The sequence below is a fragment of the Dendrobates tinctorius genome, unplaced genomic scaffold (assembly GCF_039654945.1).
Source record: "Dendrobates tinctorius isolate UK_male_01 unplaced genomic scaffold, ASM3965494v1 ptg000065l, whole genome shotgun sequence".
NCBI lineage: Eukaryota > Metazoa > Chordata > Amphibia > Anura > Dendrobatidae > Dendrobates > Dendrobates tinctorius.
The window spans coordinates 24,213,535-24,237,904 of NW_027361733.1; the positions used below are offsets into that span (position 1 = coordinate 24,213,535).

The following is a 24,370-nucleotide window of genomic DNA, read 5'->3' on the forward strand; positions in this document are numbered from 1 at the left end:
TGCGGAACCTCATTCTTGATTCCCATAGACTTGTATTGAGAAGTTTTCAAAAAGGGACCTCAGCCGCCTCACTCACCTGTGTGATTTGGCCGGTCACTACTGCAGTCACGTGGTGTCAGAGCGGGGCTGAAAACAGGTGAAGGTGGCTACGGTGAGTATGTAACTACATACATGATCCCTAATAAAGGGATTAAAAAAAAAACTGGAGTACGAATGTCTCGATGACTCGGGGTCTACACTGAAGGGGCATAGCAATTTTCTGTAACCCTGATGTGAAGGTTATGATTAATTTTTGTGTATTTCTTACAGGAAAGATGTATATCTTAGTACTGTGTTAGCCAGTAGATAGAAAAATATTAAGATTTGAGAGTCCTCAGTGGTTGATGATACCTGTTCATGGCTAACTGAAAAGACCGTAATATATTACAAGCTTTCAAGAAGAGACCGGAGTAATCTTGGAAGCTTGCAGTTTGTTACCATGTTCTCAGCCATTAATATCAAACTTATAATGCCCATACCCCTTTTATCGCTGGTGACAACACTAAGGGGTTTCATTAGGGGCATAATCAGTGTGTACATGCCGCAATACGTGTTTTTCTCCTGGTTTATTTGATAAAAGCTGGGAGATATGATATTGCTATATATAGTATAATTTTGTATACACATACTGATTTTTTTTTTTTAGCTGGGGTAGGGGGAAATGGGGCAATACCATTAGTTATGCTATGGGGCCCTGTGATTTCCATGTATGCCACTGAATAGGTGATTTTTTGCAAACAAAAAAAGTCAGTATTTGAGAGGTATTTACACTGAAAACCTGGCAGAAATGCAAGAATGAATTGGGCCCTCAGTGTGCACATACTCTAATGTGATAATGTGACCACACTGCCTTATTGGATTTTTATCTGGTTGTATTTTTTTTTTTTTTTTTTTTACATTTTTGTACCTTGTTTGTGGAATATTTTATATTTAATAAACCTTCAAACTTAGTCGTTTGAAACACTGAAAGTTTGTTTAAATTGTTTTGGCCCAACAGTAATTTGTGGGATATTGTAGAATTCTGGGTGTTCCGTACTCCTTTTAGTGTTCTGAACTTGGAAGTAGAATTTTTTTTTTATTTTTTATTGGTCTCGTGGTCCAGTTTTGGTTACTACTAACATCAAGGTGGTTTTGTAGAGAAGCGATGCTAAGGGGAGAGAATGTGATCTGTCCCCCTTCCATATATATATAATAGGGTCAGCTTCTATGGCGATCTTGTTGATGCATAAATTGGTGACTGGGCCCCTTTAAAAAGAAGCGTTAAAGGCCGGAGGAGGAAACAGACGGGGGAAGGTGGTAAACATTAGGGTCTTTCATGGCTGGTGGCACAATGGAAGGAGGAAGGACTCAAATTGAGAGGAGGAGATGGGAACAAGGTGGTGACCTAGTGTGTACCCCTCCTTTTCTGATTTCTTGCCACATTATGCTGGGGAGGGGGGTGGATTAAGGCGTCCCTTGCTGTCTCTCTGTCCCAGAATGCATTGCTCCTGGCTTTTTCTCAAAATCTTTGTTTGGCTGTGATCCCAGACCTTGTCCCTCAGTCTCTCTCCATTTTACAGAGTCTGCAGCTCGGCTCCCTTCCCCGTCACTGTGAGTACTGCAAAAGGCCTGTGCTGCCATCTCCCAAAATGTGGGTGCTGCTCGGTACATAGGGGGTGGGGGATAAAGCGATTTCTGTGCCATGGATTAAAGACCGGCTGCTGATACCAGGGCAGCGAGGACAAGAAGGCCCTGGTAATCTACCGGCTATGCCAGTGCATGTAGTAACCTCATATCGTCTTCTGTGCAGGATCCCAAATCCCGCTCATAGCTTGCAAAGTCGTAGCTTGTACCAAAAAGCTGACAATCTTATTGCATCCACATAGACGGACACTGGATGAGATGTTTCGACCTTTCCCAGTTCCCAGAGGTCAGAAGCATGCTCAACACAGGTGACAAGTGGTAGTGCCAGGGCGATCCACACCACGCCACTCTACGGCTGTACTTCATAGGACATGACCCTCATTCCCAATACAGGGGAGCGTCGTGGGTTGGTGCAGATCTTGACATATGATCATTTCCATTACAGATGTTGTCGCTTCTGGCACAGAGGTCACCGCTTTTGGCTAAAATGAGGGTACTAGGAGCTGTCGGTGTAAGGGCGGCTCACGGCCATGGGGACAGCGGTAAGTGCTGGTCATAACAACATACCACACTGGGTGAGGGAGACCTGACAGACAATTAACAGAATGAACCACATAGAAGTCCAGAACCGCTCTGGAATGATGCATGAGGTACCAGAAATAATGGCGGGAGGCTCCTGTGGTTATCCCATAGAATCCGGCACCTTTAATAAATTCTGTCAATGAGACAGCTGTAAATAACAAGGACACAAACATGAGGCGGCTGTAATAAGGAACAGCTTCTCATACAGAATGAGCAATGAGGTACATCCAGCATAAGGCATGAATCGTAGTCTGTCTGAAGAGAAAAATTGTGAAGGGCCCAAAACGAGCCATGAGAGAAGTGAGAGCATAGAACGAGGCTCCTGCACGAAGAGTCACTAAAGAACGACATGTAGGAGTGTGTGAACCTCAGTTCCCAAACCAAGAGCTTAAGGAGCGTAAAGGTTTGTCAGGAGCTTCTGTAGTTATAGGTTACTATCAGTGACAACAGTTCCTCCATCAAAACCCCCTAAAAACACCGGACACAAAGCATCATGTGTTGACTATGCCTGGGGAAATCCTTTATAAAAAAAAAACTCACAATCATGTCTTTATCGGTAAAGCAAAACAAGGCCACAGCCTCCCAGATAGTAAGCAGAAATGGCAAGACATTTACAAGAACAAAACTACACTATGAAACTGCACGCTATATAAGAGTATAACTACTATAATACTGCTCTCACTATGCACACGAATATAGCTACTATAATACCACCCCCTATGTACAAGAATATAACTACTATAATACTGCTCCCTATGTACAAGAATATAACTACTGTAATACTGATCTTATGTACAAGAATATAACTACTATAATACTGCTCCCTATGTACAAGAATATAACTACTATAACACTGCCCCCACGTACAAGAATATAACTACTATAATACTGCCCCAATGTACAAGAATATAACTACTGTAATACTGATCTTATGTACAAGAATATAACTACTATAATACTGCTCCCTATGTACAAGAATATAACTACTATAACACTGCCCCCACGTACAAGAATATAACTACTATAATACTGCCCCAATGTACAAGAATATAACTAATGTAATACTGATCTTATGTACAAGAATATAACTACTATAATACTGCTCCCTATGTACAAGAATATATCTACTATAATACTGCTCCTATGTACAAGAATATAACTACTATAACACGGCCTCCTATATACAAGAAGATGACTACTATAATACTGCCCCAATGTACAAGAATATAACTACTGTAATACTGCTCCCTATGTACAAGAATATAACTACTATAATACTGCCCCCTATGTACAAGAATATAACTACTATAATACTGCCCCAATGTACAAGAATATAACTACTGTAATACTGATCTTATGTACAAGAATATAACTACTATAACACGGCCTCCTATATACAAGAATATAACTACTATAATCCTGCCCCTATGTACAAGAATACAGCTACTATAATACTGCCCCATGTACAAGAATGTAACTACTGTAATACTGCTCCTATGTACAAGAATATAACTACTATAATACTGCCCCTATGTACTAGAATGTAACTACTATAATACTGCCCCATGTACAAGAATATAACTACTATAATACTGCCCCCTATGTACAAGAATATAACTACTATAATACTGCCCCCTATGTACAAGAGTATAGCTACTATAATACTGCTCCTATGTACAAGAATATAGCTACTATAACACTGCCCCTAGGAACAAGAATGTAACTACTATAATACTGCCTTGTATGTAAAAGATTATAATTGCTATAATACTGCTCCTATGTAAAATCATTACTACAATATTGTGGCATGCTGCCCACTTTGTATAATAATAAAACTATTATAATACTGACCCCATAAATAGAAAAATATGAATGCAATGGTGTCAGTACTTGGACTAATGACATTATTTTTTTCGATCAATAGATGCGGTACCATATTACACAAAGCCGGCATATTTTGACCACCGAACTCTACCGTTACCTGATATTCCCTTCATTGATAGTCTCAGCTCACAAGAGAAGGCTCTTAAGGAAAAGGAGAAAGGACCTTGGAAGCAGCTGAGTCCAGAAGACAAGATATCACGTAATGTACAGTGTGATCAGTTGTCTACTGGTTTCCATTACGGGGACTCTTGATTTGACTGGTATTGGTCCAGTGATGGAAGTCTGTGGGTGTCGTTGATTTGGTTTACATGAGCTGTAGCTTTCAAAATAAGCACAGGTACAAGCTCAAAAAACACTGTTCTGATATAGGCGAGAACTGGTTGAATTTGCCCTTTATGCTCTTGCCTTAATATACCTGACGGTCACCATTAGGGTGCTCCAGTTGAAAAAATCAATCAATCTATATTACTAAAGCCAGAAATGGCACAAGAGTGTTGAATTTAAAGGGAATCTATGAACACAAAATGACTGTTCAAACCAAGCACAGGCGCTCGGTGCACCCTCGGGGTGGCAGAGAAGCTCAGTGCATTGTCGCACCTACTTGTTTTACATTTATTTCTTCCTTGATTGATAGCTCTGTCTTTACAGGAATCAGAGAAGGATGGGGAAACATGTAGGTGGGACAATGCACTGAACTTTTTTTTTTTTTCTGGCTGCGCCAAAGGTGCATCGAGTGCCTGTGCTTGGTTTGATAAGTCTTTTTATTATGGTAAACTCCCCAAGATCTGTTTTGACCCTGGTTATGGTACGTTCCCCATTAGGGTAAAGGAGGTCCATATTTGGTGCTGCTTTAACTCTTTTCTTTCTCATTTCCCCTTAGTTTACCGCATCAAGTTTAACCTGACATACGCGGAGTTGAACAAACCGTCCAACGAGTGGAAAACAGTATTTGGTGCAATTTTTTTCTTCTTTGGGATAACAGGACTCATAGTGTGGTGGCAGAGAGTACACGGTAAGGATAATATGGGAGGCAGGGCTTTGTGGGACCTGTTTATAGTGGCACTGACACCATGTTTTCTGTCCCTGTAGTGTTCCCCCCTCTCCCACACACCCTGCATGAAGACTGGATAGCAATGCAGATTCGCAGAATGCTGGACATGCGTGTGGGGCCCATTGAAGGCTTTTCCTCCAAATGGGACTACGAAAAGAACGACTGGAAAAAATAAGACCATATACGAACCACCACAAACCCTCTGTAAACAGCTAACCACAGTTTGTCCATGTACTAGTTCACCAACAGTCTGCAAATAAACTCTGTCAGCAATCCACATGATCAGGTGTGCATGTGTCTTTTGTCTTTGACAGTCCTATCGGGGTCTATTTCTATTCCATACTTGTAGCCCCAAAGCTACTGATAAACTGCAACAAACCTGTGTCTGCTTGTCTTGAGTTACCTCCTGTATTGTACCCCAGAGCTGCACTCACTATTCTGCTGGTGCAGTCACTGTGTACATACATTACTTATCCTGTACTGATCCGGAGTTACATCCTGTACTATACTCCAGAGCTGCACTCACTATTCTGCTGGTGGAGTCACTGTGTGCATACATTACATTACTTATCCTGTACTGATCCTGAGTTACATCCTGTATTATACTCCAGAGCTGCACTCACTATTCTGCTGGTGCAGACACTGTGTACATACATTACATTACTTATCCTGTACTGATCCTGAGTTACATCCTGTATTATACCCCAGAGCTGCACTCACTATTCTGCTGGTGGAGTCACTATGTATATAAATTACATTACTTATCCTGTACTGATCCTGAGTTACATCCTGTATTACACTCCAGAGCTGCACTCACTATTCTGCTGGTGGAGTCACTGTGTACATACGTTGCATTAACACTTTATCAAATGACAGGATTTAAAAGGGCTTTCCAAGGAATATAAATGCTGAAACGTCCCAGTCTGCAAAAAAATAAGAGAATGCAGCAGGTGAAATAAGCATTGACAATGTAACCAATATTTCTCTTGACATGAAATTCTCACTAGATGTTGGCAAAGAAAATCAAACCATACATTTTCATGAATTAAGTTATGTGTAATAATGATAAATCACACAGGTAAAAAGTATTGATCACGCTTGCTGAAATTTATTTCATTGTTGGTGATGACCGTTTAGAGCCTCCTGCATGGGAGAAACTAGTCGCATGCATTGCTCAGGTGTGATTTTGGTCCATTATTCCACACAAACACTCTTCTTATCCTGAAGGTTCCATGGGCTCATTTTATGAACTCTAAGCTTTAGTTGCTTCCATACATTTTCTATTGGATTCAGGTCAGGTGATTGGCTTAGCCATTTTAGCAGCTTTATTTTCTTTCTCTAAAACCAATTAAGAGTTTCCTTGGCTGTGTGGTTGGGTTCATTTTCTTCCTGAAATGCCCCCCCTCATTTCATCTTCATCATCCGTGTAGATGGCAGATTATTATCAAGAATGTCTCGGTATATTTGTCCATTCACCCTTCTATTATATGATGTTTACAGTGCCCAGGGGTGAGTATATTGCAGATGAACTGGGGCACGGAGGTGGTGAAGGTGGGGCACTCCTGCACTAGTGATTATGTGAGTATTTCAACTAGATGTGCGTCCAAGGATTTACATTGAGCTGAATTGTATTTTGGAGCAGGGAACCCGGCGGCTCCCTGGGCTGCAATACATGCTGCCAGCCAATCAGAGGCCAGCTTTCCTTCCTCTCCTGGCGCCTGCACACTGCAGACTTTGCTCTACCCTCAACAGGGCAAAGCAGTGCACCTGCTCAGGAGCCACGACAGGAAGGAAAGAAGAGGACGGCATTGTATGGAGATGGGAGGTGTCGGACGGTCCCTGGGTGAGTTCAATATAACTTTTTTTTCTTATCTTTCAGGTTACATCAGGGACTTATCTACAGCATTACAGAACGCTGTAGATAAGCCCCTGATGGCAGTGCCGACAGCTCATATTCGAAAAAAGGGGTGACAGATTCCCTTTAAGCTCCATGGGACTGTAGCCAACCTCCCTGGACAAATCAAAGAGACGGATAATACGAATGGTAACAAAAGAGCACAGAAAAACTTCTAAACAGATTGAAGGTGAACTTCAAGCTCAAGGAACATGAGTGTCAGATCGCACCATCCGTCATTGTATGAGCCGAAGAGGACTTCATGGGAGACGACCAATGAGGACTGCTGGTGTAGGTCCACTGTGTTTTATCAAGACCTAAGTCAGCACAGCCGTCTACGGCTACTTTCAGACATCAGTTTTTTAGCATCAGGCGCGATGTGCCGAAAAATGTAAAAGCCGGATCCGGTGCCGGTTGCCACCGGATCCAGCTTTTATCCCATAGACTAGCATTATTATTTTTGAACCCCTCTCCATAATCTTTGAAAATTCTTGGAGAACAGGAGAAGTCCCAGAAGACTGGAGAAGAGCAAATGTTGTACCTATCTTCAAAAAGGGGAAGAAGGTGGACCCATGCAACTATAGGCCGGTGGGTCTGACTTCTATACCAGGAAAGATCTTTGAACAAATTATTAAACATGTATGTCAGTACCTGGATAAAAATGAAGTGATTAAACAGAGTCAGCATGGGTTTGTAACTAATAAGTCATGTCAGACTAACTTAATTTCCTTCTATGACGGAATCACTGATTGGGTGCATCAAGGAAATGCTGTAGATATAGTATATCTTGACTTCAGCACAGTATCTCATACAATCCTTATTGAAAAAATGACTAAGTATGGAATGGACAAGGCAATTGTTAGGTGGATTCATAACTGGCTTAGTGATCGGACCCAAAGAGTTGTCGTAAATGGCTGCACATCCAGTTGGAAGAATGTCTCAAGTCGGGTACCACAGGGCTCTGCCCTGGGCCCTGTATTGTTCAACATCTTTATCAACGATTTAGATGAAGGAATTGAGGGTAAACTGATTAAATTTGCTGATGACACAAAGCTAGGAGGGATAGCTAATACTAGAGAAGAGAGAGAGAGAGAGGATTCAAAAAGATATAAATAAACTGGAGCAGTGGGCAGCAACTAACAGAATGGTTTTTAACAGGGAAAAATACAAAGTACTACATCTGGACAATAAAAATGAAAAAAGCATATACAGAATGGGAGGAATAGGGCTAAGCAACAGCACATGTGAAAAAGACTTGGGTATACTAATAGATCACAGACTGAATATGAGTCAACAGTGTGTTGCAGCAGCAAAAAAGGCAAATGCAATTCTAGGATGTATTAACAGAAGCATACAGTCTAGATCACGTGAAATCATTATTGCCCTCTACTCCTGTTTGGTCAGACCTCATCTGGAATACTGTGTCCAGTTTTGGGCACCACATTTTAAAAAAGACATCAACAAACTGGAGCAAGTTCAGAAAACAGCGACCAGAATGGTGACCGGTCTGCAAACCCTGCCTTATGAGGAAAGGTTGCAGGATTTAGGAATGTTTAGTTTGCAAAAGGGAAGACTGAGAGGAGACTTAATAGCTGTCTACAAATATCTAAAGGGCTGTCACATTGTAGAAGGATCATCTTTATTCTCATTTGCACAAGGAAAGACTAGAAGCAATGGGATGAAACTGAATGGGAGGAGACACAGATTAGATATTAGAAAAAACTTTTTGACAGTTAGAGTGATCGATGAGTGGAACAGGCTGTCATGAGAAGTGGTGAGTTCTCCTTCAATGGAAGTCTTCAAACAGAGGCTGGACAGACATCTGACTGGGATGATTTAGCGAATCCTGCTTTGAGAAGGGGGTTGGACCAGATGGCCCAGGAGGTCCCTTCCAACTCTATGATTCTATCGCCGCATTGCGCCTGATGGCCATATGGCGTGTCCGGCTTTTGCCGGATGCGGCAAAAAATGCCTGTCCGGCGTCAGCAAAAAATGTTCCCTGCAACTTTTTTTGCAGCGCCGGAACGGCTTTTTACACAGCGCACGCCCGGACACTGTGAGTGTTAACCCCACAAGTGCCCGGCAAGAGAGAGATCTCTCTCTCACCCGGACACTTGAGAGATCTCTCTCGCCGGGCACTTGTGGGTTAACACTCACAGTGTCCGGGGGAGAGAGAGATCTCTCTCTCTGTCGCCCGGACACTGAGTGTTAACCCCACGTGTCTCTCTCTAAACGCCATACCCTTCGGCGGCTGTCTCTCTCGTCCCCGATGTATCTTCCACCTGCAGCTCCTTTAAATCCTGTCCGAGCCGTATCAGACGCCGCATACACATCCGGTGTCACCGCTGCAGGCCGGATCCGACGGCTCGGCTTTTCGCCGCACGCCGCCGGACCCCACACACCAGATGTCTGAAAGTAGCCTACCAGGAAATTTTAGAGCACTTCATGCTTCCCTCTGCCGACAAAGCTTTTTGGAGATGGAAATTTCATTCTCTAGCAGGACTTGGCACCTGTCCACACTGCCAAAAGTACCAATACCTGGTTTACAAACAACAGTATCACTGTGCTTGATTGGCCAGCAAACTCACCTGACCTTAACCCCTTAGAGCAGGGGTCCCCAACTGCTGGTCCGCGGCCCAGCACCGGGCCGCTGCAGTGCCCTTGCCGGTCCGCGGACACAAGGGGAGCCAGGGGCGGTCAGTGGCGTAGCGGGGGCTGGGGCGGCGCGCAGCAATTCTTAAACTGCGTGTAGCGGCGGGCAGGGAGCGATCAAGCAGCTCCGCTGCCTGCAAGAGGGAATAGCAGGAGCGGAGCTGCAAGGACCCGTCCAGCTTCCTGCCCGCCGCCCGCGCTTCCTGTCTCTGACTGACAGAGAGGAGCGCGCCGCTGCTGTGTGAGAGCGAGGAAGCGCGGGCGGCGGGCAGGTGAGAGGAGAGAGGTGGTGTCTGTGTGTATGTATAATGTGTGTGTATGTATGTCTGTCTGTGTGTGTACATGTATGTCTGTGTGTGTGTCTGTGTTTGTGTAGGTGGAGCCTGGCCCTGGAGGAGATGGGGACATGAGGAGAAGACCGTGATGGGGAGAGAAGGCCATGAGGGGGTAATGGAAGAAGGCCATGATGCCTGGGGTGATGGGAGGCCATGATGGGGGTAATGGGAGAAGACCATGATGCCTGGGGTGATGGGAGAAGGCCATGAGGGGGTAATGGGAGAAGGCCATGATGGGGGTGATGGAGAAATGTCAGTGATGGGGTGAAGGCAATGATGGGGAGAAGGGAGTGATGGGGTGAAGGCAATGATGGAGAGACGGCAGTGATGGGGTGAAGGCAATGATGGAGAGACGGCAGTGATGGGGTGAAGGCAATGATGGGGAGAAGGGAGTGATGGGGTGAAGGCAATGATGGAGAGATGGCAGTGATGGGGAGAAGGGAGTGATGGGGTGAAGGCAATGATGGAGAGATGGCAGTGATGGGGAGAAGGGAGTGATGGGGTGAAGGCAATGATGGAGAGATGGCAGTGATGGGGAGAAGGGAGTGATGGGGTGAAGGGAGTGATGGGGTGATGGAGCAGGCAAGAATGGGGTGATGGAGCACTCATTCAAAACCTATGGTGAGTTGAGTCACATTATAAATGTTATTTAATTATAAGTATGCACTGCTACACTACAACCGCGTCCATAGCCCCGCCCCCTTATGACCAAAGCCCCGCCCCTGCCACACCTCCATCCCCGCCCTGCCGGGCCATGGAAGGATGGTCTTGCTTGAAACCGGTCCCTGGTGCAAAAAAGGTTGGGGACCACTGCCTTAGAGAATCTATGGGGTATTGTCAAGAGGAAGATGAGAGACACCAGACCCAACAATGCAGACAAGCTGAAGGCTGCTATCAAAGCAACCTGGGCTTCCATAACACCTCAGCAGTGCCTCAGGCTGATCGCCTCCATGCCACACCACATTGATGCAGTAATTGAAGCAAAAGGGGCCCCGACCAAGTATTGAGTGCATTTACTGAACATACATTTCAGTAGGACATTTCAGATTTTAAAATCATTTTTCAAGCTGGTGTTATAAAGTATTCTAATTTACTGAGATAATGACTTTTGGGTTTTCATTGGCTGTAAGCCATAATCATCAACATTAACAGAAATAAACACGTGAAATAGATCACTCTGTCTGTAATGACTCTATATATGAGTTTCACTTTTTGTATTGAAGAACTGAAATTAACTTTTTGATGGTGTTCTAATTTTGTGAGAAGCACCTGTATATATATTTATAGCTTGGTTGCCATAAAAGGAGGGGGACTCAGGGGTCCAGGCTGTCAGTATCCGCCCCTGCCAGTGTCGTATACCGAAAAACAGCCCCACTCCATGATGTTCCCACCTCCAAACCTCACTGTTGGTATGGTGTTCGGGGTCATATGCAGTGCCTTTTTTTCCTCCAAACATCGTATTACGGCATTCAAAGAGTTCAATTTTGGTCTCATCTGACCAGACCTATCTTCTCCCAGTGTTTCACAGGCTTGTCTAAATGTTGCTGCGTAAACTGTAAACACACTTGAACATGCTTTTTGTTCAGCAATGCAGTGTTGTGTGGTTAGCGTGCATGCAAGCCATGGAGGTTGACTGCATTACTTATTTTCTTTCAAACAATTGTACCTGCTTGCTTATTCCACATTTTTCTGAAGCTCTCCATAGATGGTCCTTGGCTCTTGGAAAACTCTTCTGATAATTATATTCACTCATCTGTCTGAAATCTTGCAGGGGGCACCTGGTCTTAGCCGGTTTATAGTAAAATGATGCCTGTTACACTTCTGGACTATGACCCCAACAGTGCTCACTGGAACCTTCAGTAGTTTAGAAAATCTTCTGTAACCAATGCCATCAGTATGTTTTGCAACAATAAGGATGCAAAAGTCTTGAGACTGCTCACTGGATTTTCCCATCATCAGATGTTTCTTGTGTGGCACTTTGGTAATGGGACACCTTTTTATAGGCCATCAGTTGAACCAGCTGATATTTTTCACTAAATGGCAGGATTGCTTTCTAATTATCAATTTCAGCTGGTGTCATGACTTTCCATGGCTTTTTGCATCTCTGTCTTCAAGTATTCCAAAACTTTTTCCCTGTGTCATTTCTCATTCTTACACATAATTTAATTAATGAACATCTATGGTTTGATTTCTTTGCCTGTGTGGATTGGATGGGTTATTGTTACTATTATTGTTCTGGTGGGAATGTCAGTAGCATCTTTAGAAATATATTTACTTAGGAAATTGGTGACATGTTCAATACTTATTTCATTGATGTATAAGAATTAGAGACGAGCAAATGTGCTCGGATAAGGTGTTATCCAAGTATGCTTGGTTGATGAGTGACTTCGTCGTGCTCGAAAAATATGTTCGAGTCCCCGCGGCTGTCCGACAGTTGCCTGTTTGTTAGGCAATACCTGCACGTATTGCAGCTGCTGTACAGCCGCGAGACATGGAGGCGTGGGGACGCAAACATATTTTTGAGCACCCAAAGTCACTCAATACCAGAGCATGCTCAGTAAACACCTTATTTCAGCTCGTTACTAATGAGAATCAATACTCAACTCTCACCAATTTCCACAGATCCTGTTCTGGCTTTCACTCAGTACACACTGGCCTGTTCCTCCTGCCCTTGTCATTTACACATCAGTAATGGTCACTTAGCCAAAAACTGGTTGAGGCCAAATAGCCGGTGTAAGTTTTCTGCACACAAATTACAAGAAGGGCTGTTAGCAGCTTCAGCTCTAAAGTCTACAAAATAGTGAGTGCAAATTTGGAGGGTCAGGATATGGCTGGGGTCACATTGTGAGAAGCTTGCATCAATAACCAGCACTGCCGCCGGCACTCGGGACCGGAGTGTGCAGCTGCATAGAAATACATGCAGCCGCACACTCCGGTCCCGAGTGTCGGGTATTATGAGAGTTTCTCGCAAGTGTGACCCCAGCCTAAAACTGAGGTTCAGTACAAGATTAAGAAAGGGGGACATTTACTTTAATAGGGGTGTTCGATATTGCCAACTAAACTTAAATAAAATACGCCTCAATTATGGAGCCTCTATCACCTGTTGTCTTCAGGGGAAGCAGCTGATTGATCATCATCCCCATTAATTAGGAATTTCATGGATCCCAATGAAACATCTGGTCCACTAGAACTATAGGCCCCCTCTAATACCACCATATGCCCAACCCTCATTCTTGAGAATCTTAAGCCCCCTATTGGAGTACCCCACAGCTTACAGACATACCCACGGCTTGTGAAATATTCAGGAAACAAGAAATGGTATATTGCCATTTTATTACATGTTACTAGTGAAAATAAAGAAAATATCAAATAAAGTGGAAATCTGACAAATATGACAGTAAGAACCCAGACAATATCTTTAATAAAATCATCCAAAAAAAAGTAAAAAAAAACAGCCAGACAGGAGTCATCGATTACAGAAAATGTATTTATTAATTTTCACAATGGAATTTGTTTGTGTCAGGAGATTGTTACTCTTAAAGATGAAATTGATCAATAAAATCCACAGAGGTGAGCGGCGTAGTTTCGTTCCACTAGTGACGGGTAAGCTGAATTGACTTAAGCAATAGAGGTGATCATTAGGTGTACACAGGTCTCCAACCATTCATCCCCTGCATAAATGGAGTTACATGACCTACAGCCACCACTAGAGGGAGCACCCTGCTCACTGGTCACACACAGTACTTACTAATAAGGCACAGTAGGCTCCCCCAGGTGGTGGCTGCAGGAAACCACACTGCTATCATTTACCTCTACGCAGGAGATTTGGAGCCCTGTACTAAAAAAATAGCGCTTCGATCCCTATAAAAATATATCAAGAAATTAATCAGCAGAAATTATTACCTTATGATAAAAGGTGAACGAACATTCACTTAAAACATGACTGTAGGGCTTGGATCTTAGGTACTTTCTCTTGAAAAGGAATTATCTGGGATTTTGATTATTTTTATATTATGGAGCTAAGATTTTACAGGCATGGAGCTGCTGGCGATCTGCCTATGTTTGCTGGCTCAAAGCAGTGACAGACAGCTCTTGCCGGCCATTCTGCAGCTTCTGGTGTCGACGTCAACACAGCAGCCCTTTCTCTTCCCCTCTGCTCTGTCGATGGGGTGTCACGGATGACGTCATGCTGATTGACAGCCTGCTCCCTGCAGTTAGGCAGTGGGGAGCCGGCTGTCAAGCAGCATGTCCTCAGTCAACAGAGCAGAATGTGAAAAAAGACTCGCTGTCGACACCGGAAGCTGACCACTCTGAGCCGGCACCAAGCATAACAGGCAGGTACCTAACACCTACCTGCCTGTATGATCTTAGCAAAAAAATAAAGCCCTGTATAACCCCTTTAAGGATTATTAATTTACCAGGATTACGACTGAATATATTATAATATTTTTGGCATACTATAGTCACACTAATATGGTTATACAATTTATTGTCTCCTGCATTTCTGCTCAACATCTTTTACCTTAAATACCTCAATGTTTCCAACCTATTGCAAAACTACAACTCCCAGCATGCTCCAACAGCCGCAGGTTGGAGGATACTGTTCTATTTACATCTTCTTTATTCTGTTCTCACACATCAGGCTCTATGTAGGGGGTTATAAATCTACTTATAGATCCCCCTAGAAGATAGCAAATAGTACTGCTGCTATTAAGTGTAAAATCCAGATTTATGATCCAGTTCCTTAAGATACTGGTAATAGATTAAATATGGTGCTCCGAGAGCTGATGGTCACCTCTTCTAGTGCAACTTCATCCCACCAGCACCTCTCACTATCCCTGTATCTATAGGCTTGACTTATGCGGAGCTTTTCAATCCCAGGGAAGGCTATGATGCTCAGGACGGTGCTGCGCTCACCTTTACGAATACTGTAGTGCCATTGTAGAAGAGTGCACTGGGGCTGGCGTGAGATGATCCCCAAAATCCTGTCTGATGATAGTCCCACTACCTGGGATTCTCTTTGTCATAGAGGACAATAAAGTTCATGTATCATATGGCTACCCAATTTATTCCATTATGATAGCTTATTACCTAGGCAGATTTACGCGGCAATATCAGCTGATTACTAGGGACCTCAACAGTCCAGACTTCTTGCCATCAACTGGAGCAGCTGCCACGTAAAGAAATGGGCAACCCCTGTACTGGAAGGAGACACAGTCCTCTGGCTAATAGAAAACACCCCTCCATCTGCCAGGTGATGTCAATAAGATGGAAGCCCCCTTTAGGTAATAACAAGGTCCTTATCGTAAATTAGAGGGGTACGTGACCCCCCGCAGACCTTGCACTGCAATGTGGATCAATCGCACAGTGATGTCACAAACATCGAGGACACGAGGTGACATCCAGCACAAATGGGTAAAGGAAAAACCTATTTATTCAGATACAGATTATGGATCTGATCCACAGAACAGAGACTTAAAACAAGCTAACAAAAGGTTAAAAAAAAAAAAAAAAGGTTTGGAATCAGCCCACAGGCAATCCCAGGTATTTTTATTAGACTTTTTTGTTTGCATCCTGCATGATGAAAGGGATAAAACATTCTTTGTCTGGGTCAACAGTGAAAACTTCTCCTCCCTTCCGATTTATCTGGGTCCGGCAGGTGGAGATCTATCTGCGGATCATGTAGGAAGCCAACATGAAGGCTCCGGCCAGCGTCACTCCAGTGAGCAGCCACTTCCCGAAGCGATCCTGGCTTTTTCTGGATTTGGCTGCGGCGTCGCTCCCATAAAGGCTGACAAAAGCTTCCTGTGGGGAAGGAAAAGGAGGTTAATAAAACAAAAATGTCCAGCATTGACATCAGGGGGACACAGGAGACCACCCTCCTCCCTCCAAAGTAATCCATCAGTGAATCCAGTTCTGGATTATCTTGGACCACTGCTATACATGTGAGAGGATGCACCGTGGTCACCAAAGCCATTAAAGAGTGCACGGAGGGCCAATAATCTGCCTTCCATAGGCCCTAGAAAACCTAAATCAGCAGATACCCCCATCTCTCTCTATTTACAGTGCCTTGCGAAAGTATTCGGCCCCCTGGAACTTTCCAACCTTTTCCCACATATCATGCTTCAAACATAAAGATACCAAATGTAAATTTTGGGTGAAGAAACAAGTGGGACACAATTGTGAAGTTGAACAAAATGTATTGGTTATTTTACATTTTTGTGGAAATGCAAAAACTGAAAAGTGGGGCGTGCAATATTATTCGCCCCCTTTAACTTAATACTTTGTTGCGCCACGTTTTGCTGCGATTACAGCTGCAGGTTGCTTGGGGTATGTCTCTATCAGTTTTGTACATCGAGAGACAAATTCTTGCCCATGCTTCCTTGGCAAACAGCTCGAGCTCAGTGAGGTTTGATGGAGATTGTTTGTGAACAGCAGTTTTCAGCTCTTTCCACAGATTCTCGATTGGACTCAGGTCTGGATTTTGACTTGGCCATTCTAACACCTGGATATGTTTATTTGTGAACCATTCCATTGTAGATTTTGCTTTATGTTTGGGATCATTGTCTTGTTGGAATACAAATCTCCGTCCCAGTCTCAGGTCTTTTTCAGACTCCAACAGGTTTTCTTCAAGAATGGTCCTGTATTTGGCTCCATCCATCTTCCCTTCAATTTTAACCATCTTCCCTGTCCCTGCTGAAGAAAAGCAGGCACAAACCATGATGCTGCCACCATCATGTTTGACAGTGGGGATGGTGTGTTCAGGGTGATGAGCTGTGTTGCCTTTACGCCAAACATATCGTTTGGCATTGTTGCCAAAACGTTCGATATTGGTTTCATCTGATCAGAGAACCTTCTTCCACATGTTTGGTGTGTCTCCCAGGTGGCTTGTTGCAAACTTTAAAACACACTTTTTATGGATGTTAGAGAAATGGCTTTCTTCTTGCCACTCTTCCATAAAGGCCAGATTTGTGCAGTGTACGACTGATTGTTGTCCTATGGACAGACTGTCCCACCTCAGCTGTAGATCTCTGCAGTTCATGCAGAGTGATTATGGGCCTCTTGGCTGCATCTCTGATCAGTCTTCTCCTTGTTTGACATGAAAGTTTAGAGGGACGGCCGGGTCTTCGTATATTTGCAGTGGTATGATACTCCTTCCATTTCAATATGATCGCTTGCACAGTGCTCCTTGGGATGTTTAAAGCTTTGTAAATTATTTTGTATCCAAATCCGGCTTTAAACTTCTCCCTAACAGTATCACGGACCTGCCTGTTGTGTTCCTTGGTCTTCATGATGCTCTCTGTGCATCAAACAGAACCCTGAGACTATCACAGAGCAGGTGCATTTATACGGAGACTTGATTACACACAGTTGGATTATATTTATCATCATTAGTAATTTAGGACAACATTGGATCATTCAGAGATCCACAATGAACTTCTGGAGTGAGTTTGCTGCACTGAAAGTAAAGGGGCCGAATAATATTGCACGCCCCACTTTTCAGTTTTTGCATTTCCACAAAAATTTAAAATAACCAATAAATTTGGTTCAACTTCACAATTGTGTCCCACTTGTTGTTGATTCTTCACCCAAAATTTACATTTGGTATCTTTATGTTTGAAGCATGATATGTGGGAAAAGGTTGAAAAGTTCCAGGGGGCCGAATACTTTCGCAAGGCACTGTATATGCCAAGGAGAGTGAGCACCCATATTGCTTGTAGGCAGATCTCCGCTCTGCCCGTAACACAGGTGTGGCTGTGACCACCTTGACAGAAAGTCCAAATCATTATGTGAGAGGTCAGAAGACTTCGTCACAAGCCACATATCTTCGGGCCAGCTCTCCCTGTGCAGGAATGTCTCGGGCATCAGCGAGATGTTTACATGCGGCTACAGAAGAATGAACTGTGCAATCTGCGGAGCGGCCGGCTAAGTCCAGGCATGAATCCCAGTTCTGTTCTCAGGAGTGTCCCCGGTAGGAGGTGAGGAGAAGACAATAGCATTCTTGACATTGCTCACCGACTAGTCATCATCATCAGTTAACTCACCCCTAGTAATCAGGCTGTAGAAAAGGTGAGTACGACCCTGATGAGCTCACAGATCGGTGCACCTTTATGACTTTTAACATTTTACCTATTGAGCAACTCTACAAATACTTCACTTATCTTGTTGCAATAGGTATTCATAGAGATGAGCAATGTGACTCGCACTGCCCTGATCTGACGTCAGTCCGGTCCTCCATGGCAGCCAGTCTTTACTTCTAAACCCAACATCCTTGACACCTTTTGCACTTACTAGGCCCTGCGAAATCATGACATTGTGTGCCTAACAAGTGCCAGTGGGGCTCAGGAAACCATGCACAGAATTACAGACTGGCTGCCATGGAGGACCGGACCAGGACAGTGAGAAGCCAATTGATCATCTCTAGGTCTTATCCCATAGTCACATACAAAGCTGTGCTGATTTTCTGTTAGCGCTCAGGCTGCACGTCAACTCATTTTTTTATGGCCTATCCTTAGGATAAGCCAGCAATATATGATCAGTGGAGGTGATATCAGCACCTCCAACACCCGACTGTGACCACTATAGAAATGACATCAAAAAGTGGCCATCAAAAGTGCATGGGGGTTTCCTGACATCTATCTCTTGGCTGAGTATGCATGTGTACAAGGGGATATTGATACGGGTAGCCATCAGCCAGACGAGCGGACAGTTATAAAATACGTGCAGCCTTGCGATCTGGTGAACAATGTGTCATAATTCTCCACTCACAAATAATTCACGTTTTTGGGTTCAGTTTTGACTTCTGGATGCATTGATCACCCCTCCATGGACAGTCTTGTGACAAACAGCTGGTCTACATCTCTAATGGCCCAGCTCCCACAATGCATTGCTCTTGCACGCATTTCCCATATCACACTGCACCTGAATGCATAGTATTATGGGGTCTGGGCTAAGCTCTCAGGAACTCACTTTTCAATCTGCACCTAGCAAAATCCAACACAACATGCCCAGATGTGCTGCCCCGTGGAAGATGTAGTGTTCATGCCGAGAGCAGTGCAGTGGTCTCTACACTACAGATATAGGAATCAAGAGGTCACACAAGGTCAGGAGTCTCTAATGTCATCACTACACTTAGGCTGGCGCTACACGGTGACATCGGCCACCGACACCACCGCCTTCACAGAAAGCTCCTGCACTAGTGGCTCAATGCTAAAGTCTTTCCCTAGTTTCTCCCAGTAACAGATGCTGGGAAGTAATGGGTTGGCACACTGTTGCATATTTATACACGCCCCCAATAAATTTGGCTTTAGCTGTCGAGGAAAGATGGCGGATGGGGTGGAGAGTTGTACTTTGTGGGAGCCAATGCTAAGCTTCACGGCATGCAGGAACAGTAAGCTGCGGAGGGGTGCTCTGTTCAGAGCAATAACCACAGTATATTACAGTAATATATTTAGTGAATGGGACGTCTGGAATTCCCCACTTCCACTAAAATATCCCCACAGGTATGAGGAACATGAATAAATGAAGTTGCTGGCACTGTTGCAAGTAGGGACTCTCCGCCGGTCCTAGCTAGGTAAATAGCTGCGGCAACCAGAAGTCCCCTCGTCAGGGAACATTACCTGAGCAGAAAGCACACGACTGATGTAGGGACCTGGCGATTAAAACGGCACAATAACCATCTGTACTAAAGCCACAGGGGTTCTGATTCTGGGGTCTTAGGTGGATGACATTCAAGCGGTAACTGGGGGTAACGATTAGAAAATCATTAAGCACCAACACATTTCAAGGGGGTGAGAACTTGCATCAAACTAGAGGAAGACAAAGAAATGATGAAGATGTGAGCACATGGCAAACATTTTTTCTTCGCCCTCCATCTATGACCCATGTTTATCCACGGCCCACCAACATCCAATGACCACTTGTTACCAATTCTCCACAGTATAGTGTTGCCGCTTGCTCATCCTAAACTGCTCAGTCACTAGCCATGCCCTAAGCAACCCGCTGTTCACCCGCTTTCAAAGTCTTATGACCCACAGCCCACAATCCCACTGCTCACCCAGCCTCCGTTTGTTTCTATCCATGGTCCTAGAGCCGTTTCCAGAAAGGTGGCCATCCACTCGATAATCCTAGGTATCAGACCTTCCATTTCCTTGTTTGCACTTTCAAAGCATAGCGCCCCCCCAAAAGAGAAAAATGCTACAATGCGTCCCCAGTTTATGCCGTCTCTGAACAGCTCGTGCACCACCTGCTCGAAGCTCTGATACGCAGTGTCCTGGGTGATGTGCAGCTGGCAGGTGAGGTCGCTGAACGCCCTGCGATACCTCAACTCAAACTCAACCGAGGCGTCCAGCAGCGTCTGCAGCACTTCTTCAGCCACGCTGTCTGGCAGGGGTGCAGCTGCCTGGGCACCGACCTGGGCAGTGGGTGAGGATCCATTCAGCAGTATGGCAGGCTCAGCATCACTGCAGCAGCTCAGGTTAAAGCCTTTCTGATCAAGCTTTTTGCATATAAAGTTATGTACAAGATTCTTATTGCCGCCGTCCATCTTCAGGAGTGAGAACATATGTCCTGGGATAGAGAGGCCCCAGCTGAACACCGCACCACATGAAAGCAGAGAGACGGATATGAGGCGGTAGGAGACGTGGATCTAGAGTTCCCAACGAAATCACATGAAGGGCATCATGGGAATCACTCAGGCCGGGTGTAAATAAACCCGAATCCACTGGTGACTGAGGGGAAAATGGAGATCATCTGCAAAAGAAGGAAGAGCATCAAAAAGATGAACATAGGAACATAATGAGCAACAGTTTATAGAAAGCAGAGAACAATCAGCATCTCCTGTCTATAGCAAAACTGCTCCCATCAGACCTGAGGATACAGCACAAATGTCATATTCTCTACCCTGAACACAGCATCCTCCTGTAACTCCAAATTGTACGCGCTGTGAGACAACTGAGGAAAGAAATGATATATCCAATGGGAATTCGTAGTTATATTCCGCACTGCCGTGGAGACAAATTCCAGGAGAATGCTGTACGATTGCAATGGTTTTATTCAACGCGTTTCAGGGGTCTCATGTCCCCTTCATCAGGAAATACCACATAGTACATACAGGCATCACAGACATAAATAGCTTTGAGAGGACGCTGGATTTAAAAAAAAAAAACGAGCGCCAAAAAGTCAGATGATGCAGTGTCAAAGTTCAATGACATCACATAGTTAACTACTGAAGTGGAATATATTACAAAGATATGCATAGTATAAAAGACTGATGATTTATCTTGCATTTACAGGAAATAAGAGAATATAACTGCTATAATACTGCCCCCTATGTACAAGAATATAACTGCTATAATACTGCCCCCTATGTACAAGAATATAACTGCTATAATACTGCCCCCTGTGTACAAGAATATAACTGCTATAATACTGCCCCCTGTGTACAAGAATATAACTGCTATAATACTGCCCCCTGTGTACAAGAATATAACTGCTATAATACTGCCCCTTATGTACAAGGATATAACTGCTATAATGCTGCCCCCTATGTACAAAAATATATCTGCTATAATGCTGCCCCCTATGTACAAAAATATATCTGCTATAATGCTGCCCCCTATGTACAAGAATATATCTGCTATAATGCTGCCCCCTATGTACAAGAATATATCTGCTATAATGCTGCCCCCTATGTACAACAATATATCTACTATAATACTGCCCCCTATGTACAAGAATATATCTACTATAATACTGCCCCCTATGTACAAGAATATATCTACTATAATACTGCTCCTATGTACAAGAATATAACTACTATAATACTGCCCCCTATGTACAAGAATATATCTATTATAATACTGCCCCCTATGTACAAGAATATATCTACTATAATACTGCCCCCTATGTACAAGAATATATCTACTATAATACTGCCCCCTATGTACAAGAATATATCTGCTATAATACTGCCCCCTATGTACAAGAATATATCTATTATAATACTGCCCCCTATGTACAAGAATATATCTACTATAATACTGCCCCCTATGTACAAGAATATATCTACTATAATACTGCTCCTATGTACAGGAATATAACTACTATAATACTGCCCCCATGTACAAGAATATAACTACTATAATACTGCCCCCTATGTACAGGAATATATCCACTATAATACTGCCCCTATGTACAAGAATATAACTACTATAATACTGCCCCCATGTACAAGAATATAACTACTATAATACTGTCCCTATGTACAAGAATATAACTACTATAATACTGCCTCCTATGTACAAGAATATAACTACTATAATACTGCCTCCTATGTACAAGAATATAACTACTATAATACTGCCTCCTATGTACAAGAATATAACTACTATAATACTGCCCCTATGTACAAGAATATAACTGCTATAATACAGCCCCTATGTACAAGAATATAACTGCTATAATACTGCCCCCATGTACAAGAATATAACTACTATAATACTGCCCCTATGTACAAGAATATAACTACTATATTACTGCCCCCTATGTACAAGAATATAACTACTATAATACTGCCCCTATGAACAAGAATATAACGGTACACATGAGTAACACTGGCCACTCTGATAGCAGAGATGTGCTTCGGACTACATCTGTAGTGAGCTTTTCTTCGCGCGGTGTGAGAACACCTCAGACAATCGGTGTATCGTTCACACACAGAAGGGCGCTGATTATATTTGCTGTGTAGATTTAGGTCATATTCCAGGAAAGTGATTCAGAGAGTGGACATCCTGTGATGACGGAAAGCAGCAGCGCTAAAAGGAAATACTGCAATATAGTGAGCTGTAGCGTAATAACGGTATTACACACTGGCCAGAGAGCACATGATCATGGGCTCTAGAGATATGGACAGGGGATACAGATTGGACAAACCCTACAGCAACCTGCCATGAGTCAGCGCAGAAGTATAGTGTGCAGGAGGGATCAGTAGGCATGCTGGGACTTATAGCTCCACACCTGCCAACGGCTGTTCTCAAGGAAGAGCCCCAAAACATTAAATGGGACTCATGAAATCATTGTGGGCGCTGGACGCTTGGCATGAGGGCAATGAAGTATGATCCAGGTACGTGGCACAGTGGGCATCACCTAACCCTATAGGCCACTATGGGGAACTTAAAGGGGAACACTCCCTTATGGGAAGGGGCAGCATCCCCTTAAATGAATGGGGGAGCGATAATTTGCAGTGCATTATGGGAATTTACACTGAGCAGCCCCTGAGCTGAATGCAGATTAAGGGGCATCACAAACAGGGCCCCCACAATATGGCCAATGCCATGCACTCCACAGGTAGGGAGCCGGGTACATACCGCACACAGCACAGCCCGGAGGAAGGCAGAGAGCTGGAATAAACAGCTATAAATCTCTGACAGGACACACACCCATTCTAGATATGTCCACACCCCGGACACAGGGAAGGAGGCGGGCCCGGGATACTCACACAGCAGGGGCCCCGCCGGGCTCTCCGTCTGTCCCTCCGGGGACACCTACACCTCTCTGTGCCCCTCACAACCCCCAGAGACGCTCTGTCCAACGAAGCTCCGCCCCTGCCCTTAGTGACCGTGTACAGCCAATCAGGGGGCGCGGCAGTGAGAGGACCGTTGTCCTGGCAGCGCCCGACAGCTCCGAGCATGCGCAGCGTCACTGGACTACATTTCCCGACGTGCATTAGGGATGATAAAGGGCTGCGTCATGCTCAGCGACGGCCATGTCTTATTATTCGTCCAGTTTTTTTTTATTTATTTGGGGCTGAAGTTGGTTTGTTATTCAGCAATTATTCTTTCTGTGTTTTTAACAAGTTTAATAACAAAAATAATCCCAATAATCAAATACAGTGCAGCCCTGATGTCACTATACACCTAACAACAGCTGCACACGTTATAAAACTGGCATCAAAGTGGGCACCAAAGGGTGTCATTGAGAGGGTTAAATGACCTTGGGCAGCTGAGCTCACACTGCAGACACACAGGTAGTGATGACCTCAGCACCTTCAGGTCACTCCAGCCTGGCACAAAGGTAACTGGCTGATTGCCCTCTGTGATGCCAGCTCTGATGCCCGGATCCCTTTTGGGCCAAGCTGAAGTGACCTAAAGTTGATGAGAGGCATCACTCTGTGTAATGGTGGTGTGAGACGAGTGGCCCAAGGTCATTTAACTGTTAAAATCCCCAGTTACTTATTACAATCTGTGAAAATTGGTGAATTGCCCACTTTATGCCAGCTCCGATACCCAGGACTCATTTACACCAGAATGG

At 44.1% G+C, this 24,370-nt stretch overlaps 2 protein-coding genes across 4 annotated transcripts; one reads left to right on the forward strand and one right to left on the reverse strand.

The window, feature by feature from the left end:
* COX4I2 (cytochrome c oxidase subunit 4I2) lies at nucleotides 1-5,461 on the forward strand. 2 transcript variants are annotated; one of them, XM_073580746.1, is made up of 5 exons: nucleotides 1-151; nucleotides 2,108-2,204; nucleotides 4,169-4,327; nucleotides 5,009-5,140; nucleotides 5,218-5,461. In XM_073580746.1, the coding sequence occupies exons 2-5, from the start codon at nucleotides 2,108-2,110 to the stop codon at nucleotides 5,352-5,354; spliced, it is 525 nt and encodes a 174-aa protein (XP_073436847.1). In that variant the 5' UTR covers nucleotides 1-151; the 3' UTR covers nucleotides 5,355-5,461. The 2 variants fall into 2 exon arrangements, with proteins under 2 accessions (XP_073436847.1, XP_073436846.1); XM_073580745.1 differs by lacking the exon at nucleotides 1-151 and adding an exon at nucleotides 1,472-1,629.
* An 8,068-nt stretch (nucleotides 5,462-13,529) lies between these two features.
* Nucleotides 13,530-23,745, reverse strand: BCL2L1 (BCL2 like 1). 2 transcript variants are annotated; one of them, XM_073580747.1, is made up of 3 exons: nucleotides 23,559-23,745; nucleotides 20,118-20,812; nucleotides 13,530-15,865 (listed from the first exon to the last, which is right to left on the reverse strand). In XM_073580747.1, the coding sequence occupies exons 2-3, from the start codon at nucleotides 20,622-20,624 to the stop codon at nucleotides 15,728-15,730; spliced, it is 645 nt and encodes a 214-aa protein (XP_073436848.1). In that variant the 5' UTR covers nucleotides 20,625-20,812; nucleotides 23,559-23,745; the 3' UTR covers nucleotides 13,530-15,727. The 2 variants fall into 2 exon arrangements, with proteins under 2 accessions (XP_073436848.1, XP_073436849.1); XM_073580748.1 differs by having other exon boundaries at nucleotides 23,428-23,560.
* Nucleotides 23,746-24,370: the final 625 nt, after the last annotated feature.